The sequence below is a fragment of the Chaetura pelagica genome, unplaced genomic scaffold (assembly GCF_000747805.2).
Source record: "Chaetura pelagica isolate M959 unplaced genomic scaffold, ChaPel_1.0 scaffold631, whole genome shotgun sequence".
Classification (NCBI taxonomy): Eukaryota; Metazoa; Chordata; class Aves; order Apodiformes; family Apodidae; genus Chaetura; species Chaetura pelagica.
This window is the reverse complement of record NW_009952103.1, coordinates 77,153-90,114: the sequence shown is the minus strand read 5'-3', so window position 1 is coordinate 90,114 and position 12,962 is coordinate 77,153. Positions and strand designations below refer to the sequence as shown.

Genomic DNA, 12,962 nt, shown 5'->3' with positions numbered 1-12,962 from the left:
CTGATCGACCTGGGCTGTGCTGAGAGCAGCCTCTGCGACCTGAAAGGTGCTGGGGGACACCCCTTGGGGTGGGATGTGGGGTGCCCCCTCCTTGGGGACAGCTACAGATGGGTTTGGGTTGGAAGGGAGCTTAAAAATCCTCTAGATCCAACCCCCCTGCATGGGCAGGGACACCTCCCAGCAGCCCAGGCTGCTCCAAGCCCCATCCAACCTGCCCTTCAACACTGTCAGGGATGGGGCAGCCACCACTCTGGGAAACCTGGGCCAGGCTCTCACCACCCTCACAGCCAAGAATTTCTTCTTAATATCCATCTACATCTCCCCTCTTTCAGCTTAAAACTGTTCCTCCTCATCCTATCACTGCGCACCCTTGTCCAAAGTCCATCTTTCCTGGAGCCCCTTCAGGCACTGGAAGGTGCTCTAAGGTCTCCCTGGAGCCTTCTCTTCTCCAGGCTGAACACCCCAACTCTCCCAGCCTGGCTCCAGAGCAGAGCTGCTCCAACCCCTCAGATCATGGGCCCCAGGAAGGTGCTGGTTAATAATTAGCAGGCAGCAGCTGGTGGGGAAGATCAGAACGTGCTGATGCTCATGTCCCCCCCTGCCAGGTTCTGGCCCTGCCACCAAGAGCTCCAGCAGCCAAGAGAGGTGGCAGCAACGAGGTGGTTGCAGGGCTTTGTTTCTCCCCTTCCCCAGAGCTGGGAGTTTGCAGGTTGCTGGAATCATCCTTTTCCTGCTTTTTTTTTCCTCAGCTGTGTTTACCTTCCCCAGCAGAAAAGCTGCCTTGCAGGTGAGAGGGGAATTAACTGTGCCCTCAGATCCCAAGGAATAAACCCAGGTGGATCTTGGCATGTTCAGAGGGGCCTCTAAAAATAAACATGCACAAAAGCTTTTGAACATCAAAGGCTCCTGCTGCAAATGAGGTGGGGTTTTTTTTCATGCAAACCCAGGAGCTGCTGCTGTTCTCCAGGGGCTTTGCTGGTTTCAGCTTGTTGGGGGGGACATGGGGATAGCCAGGTCTGTCCCCAGGGATGGGGACACCAGAGCTGTCTGAGGCTTCATAGCAGGGTGTCAGAATAGCTTCAGTGCAGAGTTTTTGAGACAGTTTGACTGTTCCTGCAGTTTTTACACTGAATAAATGTCCTCACGGCTTCGTCTTCTCTGCTGGGAGGGGGGAGTGGAGGAATGAGGAGGTTTTAGGATGTGTAAAAAGTCTTAGGGGTGGGAGGAGATGAGAAGCTGGAGCCCAGAGGGGTGGTTGTGTCCTGGGCTGTGTCAAAAGAAGTGTGGGAAGCAGGGCCAGGGAGGGGATTGTCCCCTCTTGCTCTGGTGAGACCCCACCTGGAGTGTTGTGTCCAGCTCAAAGGGTCCAGAGAAAGGCCACCAAGATGGTCCCAGGGCTGGAGCAGCTCTGCTCTGGAGCCAGGCTGGGAGAGTTGGGGTGTTCAGCCTGGAGAAGAGAAGGCTCCAGGGAGACCTTAGAGCACCTTCCAGTGCCTGAAGGGGCTGCAGGAAAGCTGGGAAGGGGCTTGGGACAAGGGCAGGGAGGGATGAGACAAGGGGTGATGGTTTTAAACTGAGAGAGGGGAGACTGAGGTGAGAGATGGGGAAGAAATTCTTCACTCTCAGGGTGGTGAGGAACTGGGATGGGTTGCCCAGGGAGGTTGTTGATGCCCCATCCCTGGGGGTTTTTAGGGCCAGGTTTTGTGCCACCTGGTCTAGTGGTGGGTTCTCTGCTCATGGCAGGGGGGTTGGAGCTTGATGATCTCTAAGGTGCCTTCATGATTCTGTTTAAAGACTTCTCTTTGCTTGTCTCTGTCTTCCCTCTCCTGGTGCTTCCCATGTCCCAGCAGTGCTGCCAGCCCATGGCTCCTGACCCCCGGGAGGTGCAGGCTGATGTGCCAGCCCCTCATTCCCAGGATTTTAGGGGATTTTAGAGGCTTTTGTGTTTCTCAAATCCACCTTTTCCCTCCAGGGAGCCCTCTCGAGGCAGGAGCCATCCCCTGTCTCTCTCAGCTCCATAGCACTGCAGATCCAGCTCTCCTTGTTTTCTTCTTGAATGTTGATGTAACATCACCCGTGGCTTCTTTCTAGGGCTTTTTATTTTTTCTTTTGGTGGAAATAGGTCCTAAAAATGTGAGAAAAGCCCATAAATAGGTGCCAGTGTGAGTGTCTGTTTGGCTTGGGTTCCCTGGCAAGGCAGCTCTCAGCTGGCACTGCTGAAGGGGACACTGGAGATGCTGCCAGGTCCACAGCAGGAGTCACAGAGTCATCAGGGTTGGAAAGAACCTCTAGAGACCAACTAGTCCCAACCCCCCTGCTCCAGCAGGATCCACCTACAGGAGGTCACAGACAGGAGGGCACCCAGATGGGTTTTGAATGTCTCCAGAGAAGGGGGGGTGACACTGTGCTGCTGAAATGTGGGTGCTGTGTAAAAGGAGTGAGATGTTGCCTTGGGTTACCACGTCATCACAGAGTCATTGGATGCTTTGGGTTGGAAGGGACCTTGCAGATCATCTAATTCCAGCCCCTTCCAACCCAAAGCAGTCTGGGATTCTAGGATGGATTCTCGCCCATCATTCCTCAGGGATTTAACAGGGTGGTGGGACACCAGTGTCTCCTCCAGGATCCAGGCATGGGGAGCCTTGTTGTTGGGACATCTGGTTGTCCTGGGGGATCACAAGTTGCTGCTTGTGCTGTCTTGGCTCCTGCCACTCTTCCCAGCTCATCCCTTTAGGACAGGAACCCTTTGGGCAGGAGGAAGGTGAACATTTCAGGAGTGGAGACATCCCATTTTCAAATTTTAGGGGCAAAAATAGAAACGAAGCCTGTAGGTTTGAGAGGGGGTAAAAGTGTTTTCACTGCTTGGTTTGCTGACCTGGAACGAAGGGTTGGGAGGACCTTGGTGTCTTGCTTGTGGGCTTCTGTGTGGCCTTCTGACAGTGTTCCTCTTGGCTTTGCAGTGCCTTCTCCTAGTGCCTTGCTGGTGGACAACCCCGCGTCCTTCGGGAACGCCAAGGAAGTGGTAGCCATCAAAGACTACTGCCCCACTAACTTCACCACTTTGAAGTTCTCCAAAGGGGACCACCTGTACGTCCTGGACACCTCAGGAGGTGAGTGGTGGTATGCTCACAACACCACGGAGATGGGCTACATCCCTTCCTCCTACGTCCAGCCGGTGACCCACCGCGACTCCTCCCTGACCGACAGCGGGATGATCGACCACCTCCTGGAGGGCCCTGACGAGGGGGTCAGGGAGTTGGACCTGCTTGGAGAATGGACTGAAGCCCAAAGAAACTCCCTGAAAACCTACCACAACAACCCCTTCTTGAACGGGGTCCAGACCAACCCGTTTCTCCATGGGAACGGTGGGCAAACGGTGCCCGGCTCGGACCTGGAGCCCAACGTCGCCGTCGACTTGTTGCTCTTTGACACGGGGGCTCCTGCTCCAGGGCTCTCCAGCTCTGCTGCCAACAGCAGCCTGGGGAACATCTTTGATGAGTTTCCTTCCACGAACGGGCTGGATCTGGAGCAGCCTGTGAGAAGGGACAATCCTTTCTTCAGGAGTAAACGCTCCTACAGCCTGTCCGAGCTGTCGGTTCTTCAGGCCAAGTCGGAGGCTCCGGCGGCGGCGGCGGGTTTTGGGTTGAAGTCTCCCACCCCCGAGCAGTTCCAGAGCAGGGAGGACTTTAGGACAGCGTGGTTGAACCACAGGAAGTTGGCTCGGTCTTGCCACGACTTGGATTTGCTTGGTCAAAACCCTGGCTGGGGGCAGACTCAACCGGTGGAGACCAACATTGTCTGCAAGCTGGACAGTTCTGGTGGGGCCGTTCAGCTTCCTGACACCAACATCAGCATCCACGTGCCAGAGGGACACGTGTGCCCCGGGGACACCCAGCAGATCTCCATGAAAGCCATGCTGGACCCGCCGCTGGAGCTGAACAGCGACACGTGCAGCACCATCAGCCCCGTCCTGCAGATCAAGCTGAGCAACATGGAGGTGAAGACCTTCCTCGTTCTGCAGATGAAGGTGTCGGCGGAGGTGAAGGACGACCTCGTGAGCAGGAGTTTGGTGGGACTGCAGTGCCTGAGGAGCGACGTGAAGGAGGGGCCCTACACGCCCCTGCAGCTGAGCTGCTCCTATGGGGACACCATCCAGGTGCAGCTGGAGAACCTGGAGCCTTGCATGTACGTTGCAGCCGTGGCCCAGGGGCAGAACATCCTCTACCCTTACACGGTCTGGGATTACATCCACAAGAAGGTCACGGTGGGGGTCTACGGCCCCAAGCACATCCACCCTTCTTTCACCACCGTGGTGGCCCTCTTTGGGCACGACTGTGCTCCCAAGACCCTCCTGGTGAACGAGGTCACCAGGCAGTCCCACAGCCCAGCTCCCGTCGCCCTCCAGCTCTGGGGCAAGCACCAGTTTCCCCTGCCCAGGCCTCAGGACCTCAAGCTCTGCATGTTCTCCAACATGACCAACTACGAGGTGAAAGCCGGTGAGCAAGCCAAAGTGGTGAGGGGCTTCCAGGTGAAGCTGGGCAAGGTCAGCCGCCTCATCTTCCCCATCGCCTCCCAGGACCCCAACGAGCTCTCGGACTTCACGCTGAGGGTCCAGGTGAAGGATGACACGGATGCCATCCTGTCCCAGTTCTGCGTCCAGACGCCGCCGCCGCCGCCCAAAAGCGCCGTCAAACCCGCGGGGCAGAGGAGGTTCCTGAAGAAGAACGAGGTCGGGAAGATCATCCTCTCCCCTCTGGCTGCCACCACCAAGTACCCGGTTTTTCAGGACAGGCCAGTGTTGAGCCTGAAGTATGGGAAGCTGCTGAAGACCGTGGTGAGGCAGAGCAAGAACCACTACCTGCTGGAGTACAAGAAGGGAGACGTCGTCGCCCTCCTGAGCGAGGAGAAGGTCAGGTTGAAAGGGCAGCTGTGGACCAAGGAGTGGTACATCGGCTACTACCAGGGAAAGGTGGGCCTCGTGCACACCAAAAACGTGCTGGTGGTGGGGAAGGTGAAGCCCAGTTACTTCTCCGGGCCGGATCTCACCACCAGCTTGTTGCTGGAGCAGATCCTGAGGCCGTGCAAGTTCCTGACCTACATCTACGCCTCGGTGAGGACCCTGCTGATGGAGAACCTCAGCAGCTGGAGGTCCTTTGCTGATGCTCTGGGCTACTTGAACTTGCCACTTACCTTCTTCTGCCGAGCGGAGCTGGACAGCGAGCCAGAGAGGGTGGCTTCTGTCTTGGAGAAGCTGAAGGAAGACTGCAACAACACGGAGAACAAGGAGAGGAAGTCCTTCCAGAAGGAGCTGATGACGGTGAGTCTGAGGTCCCCGGGCTGGGAGAGGGGTCTTAATTCCCTGCCATCCAGAGGGATGAAGGGATGGTGGGGGTTTCCTCGTTCAGTCTAGAAGATGAAGTCCATCCTGAGGGTTGTCTTCAGGCTGGAAGTTCAGCCCTCCTGTTGGCTGGGTTCCTTGGCCATGAAGAATTAATTTCACACATTGGGTGAAATGCCAGAGGTGTGTGTTGAGGGAGGGTGGCCAACAGGCTTGCTGGTGAGGAAGCCCCTCAGGTCAAGGAGATTTTTTGGTCCAGTGTTGTGTAGCTGGTCCCTCCTGGGGACCTGGGTTTTTTTGTTTCAGCCTTCAACGATGGTACTTTGAGGTCTTCTCAACCCCCGTGTCAAAGGGTGCCTTGTTGAAGGCAACACTGGTGGAAAACTGGGGGGAAAAAGGGCAAGAAACACAAAAGCTTCTCCTACGTGGAGTGGGGTGGAGGAGCCACCTCACAGACCCTTGCACCTCTGCATGATGGGTGGGTCAAAGTGTGCTGGAGAGGGGCTTTGTGGCTGCTGGGGAGGATGGTGCTACACCTTGGCCTTGATGGAACCACCTCCAGTTCAAACTCAAGGCAGGAAAACATCCCTCTTCCCAAGGGATGCCTGGAGTGCAGAATCCCAGAGCAGGTTGTTGTTGGGTTTTTTTCCATGTGTCCATGGAGGCCAGTCTGGAGCTTTGGCTCCTTTTCTGGGAGAGTCTGTCCATGAAGGACAAGCTCCCTTCTTCTCTGGTGCTTCCCAACCCTTTGCTGCTCCTCCTGAGCTTCTGGAAGAGTTGGGCTGAGCCTGGTTTTGAAAGAGAGAAAATGGAGCTTTCAGGGCAGGAGGAGAGAGCAAGAATGTGGTTTATTTGTGCTGAAATCTGGTTTTATTCCTGAGAAATGGGGTCCCTTTCTGGTGTCTGCTCAGCTGGATGAAGTTCTGGCCCTTGCAGCTCCCAGTTGGTTGTCTCACCTCAAAGGAAGGAGAAGCAGTGAGCAGCCTTATCTGGCTTCAAGGTTGGGTACACAAACCTGCAGTTGGCTGCTCCAGCAGCCAAGTGTGGCAGAGCCTGGTCCTGGGGACTAGTTAATAAGTCATCTGCTTTTAATGATTCTTTTTTTCCCTAATCTGGGCTGAGCAGCAGCCCGTGAAGGTCACCTGGGGGGGATGTAGCTTTGAAGTGAGTCACCAGGGAGGAACCTGCCCCTCCTCTCTGCCCTTGCAGAGTTGGTGGTGGGAGAAGACCTCAGCCCTTTGTTCTGCTGCCTTTCTTCTGCCAAAAAGAACCTGCTTCTCCTCAAGGGTCTGCAGACCCCCAGGGGTTGTCTCGAGCATTGGAATAGTTTGCCCAGGGCAGTGGTGGAGTCACCATCACTGGAGGCATTGAGATGGCACGTGGACCTGGTGCTTAGGGACATGGTTTAGTGGGAAGGCTTGTGGTGTTTGGTCTGATGATCTTGGAGGTCTCTTCCAGCCAAAGAGATGCTGTGATTCTGTGCTGGTGGGCTCAAGCAGTCCTTGGTGTCCTGCAGAACTGGGCCTGCATTGCTTGGACCTGGTGCTGGCTCATCCAGAGCATTCCAGCTCCTCCATCTGCTGGCTGATGCTCACCCCTCTGCTGAATCTGGGTCCAGGGGAAAGCCTGATTCCTGATCCCCCACCACTTACATATGCCTAAAGCAAGTGTTATGTTGGGGAGCCCTTGTCCAGAACCAGCTTGTCCAGGCCAAAAACCTGAGCTGCATCCTGGAGAAGACAACAAAGAGGCAGGAGCTGGTGCACGAGCATCCTCTCATCCCACAGGTCTCCCTGGTCCCTTTCTGTAGCAGCTTCAATGGTAGGTCTTGCACCGTGCTTGGTGGGCACAGGTGAACTTGGTGATGCTTCCTGTTCCTGGGGCAGAGGAGGAAGGGTCTTGCTCCTTTAGTTTGGAGGCTGGAGATCGTTGAATCACAGAACCGTTTGGGTTGGAAAAGACCTCGAAGGTCATCAAGTCCAACCACTGACCCAGCCCTGCCAAGGCCACCATGTCCCTCAGCACCTACAGGGCTTTGAAATCCCCCCAGGGATGGGGACTCCACCCCTGCCCTGGGCAGCCTGGGCCAGATGGGGAAGAATCATGACCATTCCAGCAGGGATATCTCCTCCAGAGAGCTGCACGTTTGTGCTTGGGGGGGTGAGCAGGGCTGGAGCCTCCCAGAGCCCTTCCTGATCCACAAAGGTTGTGGTGATGGGCACGGGCAGGGGTGGCCAAGCATCTTCAGGTGGTCCTTGGGGTCACCTCTTCCTTCTGGCTTGGCTTGCTTGCTCCCAGGTGCTGGTTTCCATCACTAGAAGAGGATGGGAAATGGGATCCTGCATTTCAGAGCCAGGATGCAAATTCAGCCTCCCCTGGGTGCCCTTTCAAGTGGAGACAATTCCCTGCTGCTTTGAACTGGGATTTGAATATCAAACCACCTCCTTAGCTGGCTGGGAGCTTCTCTGAGGTTCATTAATGCTTTGGAGGTTAATTAATTCTTCAGAGAGTGCTGATGAGGCTCGACCCAGGTCGTGCCTTGGCAGGGGAGCAGGGCTGGGTGGGCAGGGCTGGAGACATTCCAGGTGGGGCCTCCTGGGGAGGTTTGTCCAGGCTAAGGGAGGAGGCTGGAAAGAAATTGTAGCCTAATCCCAGAAGCACCTGCTGGAGGGTTGAGGATGATGTGAGTCCTGCTTATCCCAGCTGGGCAGCCAGGGCTTCCAGGAGAGCCCAACGGGGCTTTCATGGATTTCTGTGACAAAAGGAGTGAGTTGTGCCCAGGCTGAGAAACCTGTGATGCTGGTACCACTGATATTCCACCTTGGGTTTCTAGCTTGGTGGCCCCGTGTCCTTCCTGCCCCCTGTCCCCACTTGGCTTTGGTGCTGTCCTTGCCTCCCATCATCTCTAGGCAAGTCACCCGTGTTTCCTCAGCCTGGAGGCTGCACGTTGAGCCTCCCTGGCTCAGATCAACCAGGGGCCAAAGGCAGGATGTGTTGCTGTGGCCATCAGTAGGGTTCAGAGTTAACGTGCTGCCCTTTGAGGAGCAATCCCAGCTCTTCCAAAGCTGTTGCTTGGAGTGGTGATGCAGTTCTGGATTCCCTGGCCTCCCAGCTGCTTTTATTTGATGCTGTTTCCCTTGGGGCAGGAGGGAACTGGAGGATTTGCTTCCTGCAGCTCTTGTTCTCCTTAACCCCTGCGGCACAGGTCGCTCCTGGTGGCCTCAGAGCTGCTCAGCCTCTGGCAAGAGCTGAGAGCAGCTCATCTCACCTGCTTTGCTGAGCACCAGGTGGTCCTGGGGGTTGCAGGCAGGCAATGGAGCTGCCTGGAAGCTCAGGATGGAGGGTGCTGAGCCCACCCTTCCTTGGGACCACCCGGCTCCTCCATCTGCAGAGGGGAGGGGGATGGATCTGGGGGCTGGGTGGGAAGGCAGCCTGGCTGGAGAGAAGGCTGGGAGGGGCCAGGTGGGAGCCCTAAATGCTTCTTCATGCACCAAAATGGATGTTGTTTTAAGTGTCTCTTCCTTGCTGGCCTAGCAGGAGGGGTGGTTGCTTCTCTCCTGGTGCAGTGGGAGCACTGGAGGAGCAAACAACCTCTGCTCTGCAGCCGTGATGGGATCCCAGCCCAGCTTGAAGCTGGAAGCAGATAAGGGAGGAATCGACCTGCATTGGCTTTGCAAATTGCCTGAGTGGTTTCAGATGTTCCCCTCTTTCTCCCCACTTTGCAAAGCTGTAACCCTCCTCCTGCTCCCCAGCTTGGGCTTTGCCCAGACCCCCCCGTGTGCCAGGAGGGGATGTTGGGACCCACAGCAGCAGCAAAGTGGGCAGGTTCTGACCATGTGTGGCCCACAACACCCATGGTTTCTCTACCATGCAGTTGTGAAGGTCTGCAGGTGATGTCCCCGAGGGGGACACGTGTGCCACCAGGCTTCCTGGGGTCCTCAGCATCCCTGGAGGGATGTCCCCTTCATCCCTGAGCTGTGGGTGGTGTTTGTTGCAGTGGGAGCCCCCTGTTATAGCAGGGATCCCTTGGTGTTCACCCATCCTGAGCCTGCTGGTGTCAGGACCCTGGATCTGGAGAATAAGGAGGCTCAGCAGCCCATCACCCAAGGCATGTCCTGGGCTCTCTTCCCTTGGTTTCCAGGTTCTAAAAACAGGGATGTCTCTTTCCAACCACCTTCCTGGAGCCACTTGAGGTTCCAGGTGGGATTGGTCCAGGGGTTCTGGAGCTCTGGTGAGTGGGATGTTGATCCTCTGCTCATGGCCCCTTCAACCCATCCTTTGCTGGGCTGACTTGTGGACTTTTCCCCCTGTTGCAAGTTGCTTTCCAACCCCGAGCAGATGGGTTTTGTTTGTTCTCCTGGCTAAGCTGTTGCCAGCCAGGAAGCTCTGAGGGCTGCAGTTCCTCTTCCCCACTTCTTCAGAACCACTTGTGGGACATCTCAGCTTGTAGGTCCCTACAGGACACAGGAGAAGGGCTTTGCCTGCCTGGACCATAAGGTTGTCTTGTCTTTTTGAGGGGCTGTGTCAAGCCTGGTGGTCTCATTTCACCAGTAGAAAGTGGGTGGGAGGGTGTTGTGGGGTTTTTTTTGGGGGGAATGGGTTCCTGAGGACTTCCCTGCATGGTTTCTTGGGTCTCACCTGCCATCTCCTGCCTGCCCTGACTCTGGTTTTCACCCCTGTCCTTCAGGCCTTGCTGAAGATGGACTGCCAGGGGCTGGTTGTCAGGCTGATCCAGGACTTTGTGCTGCTGACCACGGCTGTGGAGGTGGCCCAACGTTGGAGGGAGCTGGCTGAGAAGCTGGCCAAGGTCTCCAAGCAGCAGATGGATGCCTACGAGGCCCCACACAGGGACAAGATGGGAGCAGTGGACAGTGAGGTGAGAGCAGATGGGTCTTCATAGAGTGGATCAGTGGTTTGGATAAGGAAGGGACCTTTTAGATCTGGAGCAGCTCTGCTGTGGGGACAGGCTGGGAGGGTTGGGGTGTTCAGCCTGGAGAAGAGAAGGCTCCAGGGAGACCTTAGAGCAGCTTCCAGTGCCTGAAGGGGCTCCAGGAAAGCTGGGGAGGGGCTTGGGACAAGGGCAGGGAGGGAGAGGACAAGGGGGAATGGATTAAAACTGCAAGAGGGGAGATTTAGGTGAGACATGAGGAGGGAATTGTGGAGTGTGAGGGTGGTGAGAGCCTGGCCCAGGTTGCCCAGGGAAGCTGTGGCTGGCCCCTCCCTGGCCGTGTTGAAGGGCAGGTTGGATGGGGCTGGGAGCAGCCTGGGCTGGTGGGAGGTGTCCCTGCCCATGCAGGGGGGTTGGAACTGGATGATGTTTAAGGTCCCTTCCAAACCATTCCAGGATTCTGTCATTCTATGATCTTCAAGATCCAACCCCCTGCATGGGCAGGGACACCTCCCACCAGCCCAGGTTGCTCCAAGCCCCATCCAACCTGCCCTTCAACACTGCCAGGGATGGGGCAGCCACAGCTTCCCTGGGCAACCTGGACCAGGGTCTCCATGGGTCCTCCTAGGGTTGTAGATACCCCCAGATCACATTATTCTGAAGCACCTTTGGGGGACAAAGGGATTTGGGTGAGCTGGGCAAACATGGGGGTGTTTTTCCCTGGGAATGTCCTTGTTCTGGGACATGGTGGGGGGGTGTTGAGGACATCATCACTGACCATCCATCTCAGCTCTGGTCTCCTCTGCCCCACAGGCCATGTGGAAGCCAGCATATGATTTCCTTCTCACCTGGAGCAGCCAGCTGGGTGACAGCTACCGGGATGTGATCCAGGAGCTGCACACAGGGCTGGACAAGATGAAAAACCCCATCACCAGGCGTTGGAAACATCTCACTGGCACCTTGATCCTCGTCAACTCCTTGGACATGCTGAGGGCAGCTGCCTTCAGCCCACAAGACCACGAGGACTTTGCCATTTAGCTCCTGTGGGGATTTTTTGGTGGTTTTATTTTCCACCCACATCTCGTCGGATGGGGGTGGGTTGGTTTTTTTTGGTTGGTTTTTTTTTTTTTCCCTCCTTCCCCTTTTGTTTTTTAAAGCAGTTGACTTGAAAAGAAGAAGAGGTTCTTCTCTCTGTTTTTTTCAAGAGGCCAGAGTTTGGAAATTCTCCACCAGGACTGGACAATCAGCAGGAGACACTGACTGGGGAGGCCTCCAGAGAGAGGTGGTTTTTCATACGGCGTCGACACCAGTCGAACTATTTTCTTACTCAACAGAAACAACTTTGGGGGGGTCACACACAAAAGGAATCACCTTTTCTTTTTTAGGCATTTACAAATAAAAAAAATCTAATGTTTGTAAGGAGCAGTAAAAGGTTGGATCCACTTTGGGGGAATGCATCTCATATGCTAACTAAGCCAGACTATTTTTTTTGCAATTTGCTGAAAAAATATTATGGTATCTAGGACATGGAGACAAAACCATGAGTCATGGTTTGATACTTGAAGAGGAAACCCAGTCCATCCCAGTTCCCTCCTCCACCCCCACCAGCGTGGTCAGGCCTTGGCAGCCTCCCAGGCCTGCCTGCAAAGCAGAAAGTTTGGGATCTAACTCAGCACAAACAGCTTCCGACACCAACAAAAAAAAATGAGCTTTCAGTGTCATCGTTCCCGGGGCCTCTTGGGTTGATTTCTTTTCTTGGTGGTTAAATTTCAGCCTGCAAACAGGCAGGCTCATTTCTGGCAAGAGGAGGTGCTGGTTGCCTGTTTTCAGAGGAACGTGGCTCCTTTTTAGCCAGGAGAAGAAGCCTCTGCCCCTTTGTGCTCCGTCCTACCCTCGTACCGGGTAGGACGTCTCTGGAGGAAGGGTTGGGGGTCAGCAGGGACCTCCTTGCTGGGACAGACCAGGAGGATGGTGAAAGTGGCTCCCCCTGCCTTGGCTGCTTGGGTTGCTCCTCTCCTGCTGCTCCTGCTCTGGGGGAAGAGGTAAAAAAGGGGAGGAAATTGGTGCCATCCATGTGTCCTTTTACAGGATAAGAGGAGAAGAGAGAAGTTTCTCCTGCTTTGAACCCCGGGTTCACTGGAGGTGCCCCAGATGTTGCTGCTCCCTTGCCATGGGTCTCAGAGGGCTTGGGATGAGGCTCTTCAAGCTTCCTGCAGTCCAGTTGACCTTGTAGAAGTCTTTGCTGTCAAACCTGGTGCCATGGAGGCTCAGTGTTAGCAGCACCAAGTGCCCACATCCAGGGAGGTGGTGGAGTCACCATCCCTGGGTGTGTTGCAGGGTCGTTGGGATGTGGTGTTGGTGGAAATGGTTTAGGGGAGAACTTGGTAGAGAAGGGATAATGGTTGGACTGGGTGATCCCAAGGGGCTTTTCCAACCTGAACAGTTCTAGGATTCTGTGCTGTTTGCTCCCTGCTGCTTTTTCAGCCATGTCTTCTGAAGGGGCTCCCCTCCTTACTCCCTCTCCCTGCCTCTCTTGGATTGTTTTCCCAGGGCAGGGAGGTGTTGCTTGCACAGGAAGATGGTTTCCAAGTGCCAAGCCTCTTCTTCTGATGAAACCCAAGCAGGTCAGTTGGGGCAGGATGATTTTTTTCCTTCAGGTGGAGCCAAACAACAACAAAGGGGAAGGGCAACCAGCAGCCTCCAGGGGGGCTGCTCTCTTTTCCCAAAAAAAACACT

At 55.4% G+C, this 12,962-nt stretch overlaps 1 protein-coding gene across 1 annotated transcript; it reads left to right on the top strand.

Annotated features, from left to right (window-relative positions):
* SH3BP4 (SH3-domain binding protein 4) lies at window positions 1-11,264 on the top strand (the record flags this gene model as incomplete). Its single annotated transcript, XM_010005956.1, has 4 exons — window positions 1-46; window positions 2,961-5,317; window positions 10,026-10,214; window positions 11,040-11,264. Coding segments are annotated over 4 exons (2,817 nt in total), but the record flags the coding sequence as incomplete, so codon positions are not given.
* Window positions 11,265-12,962: the final 1,698 nt, after the last annotated feature.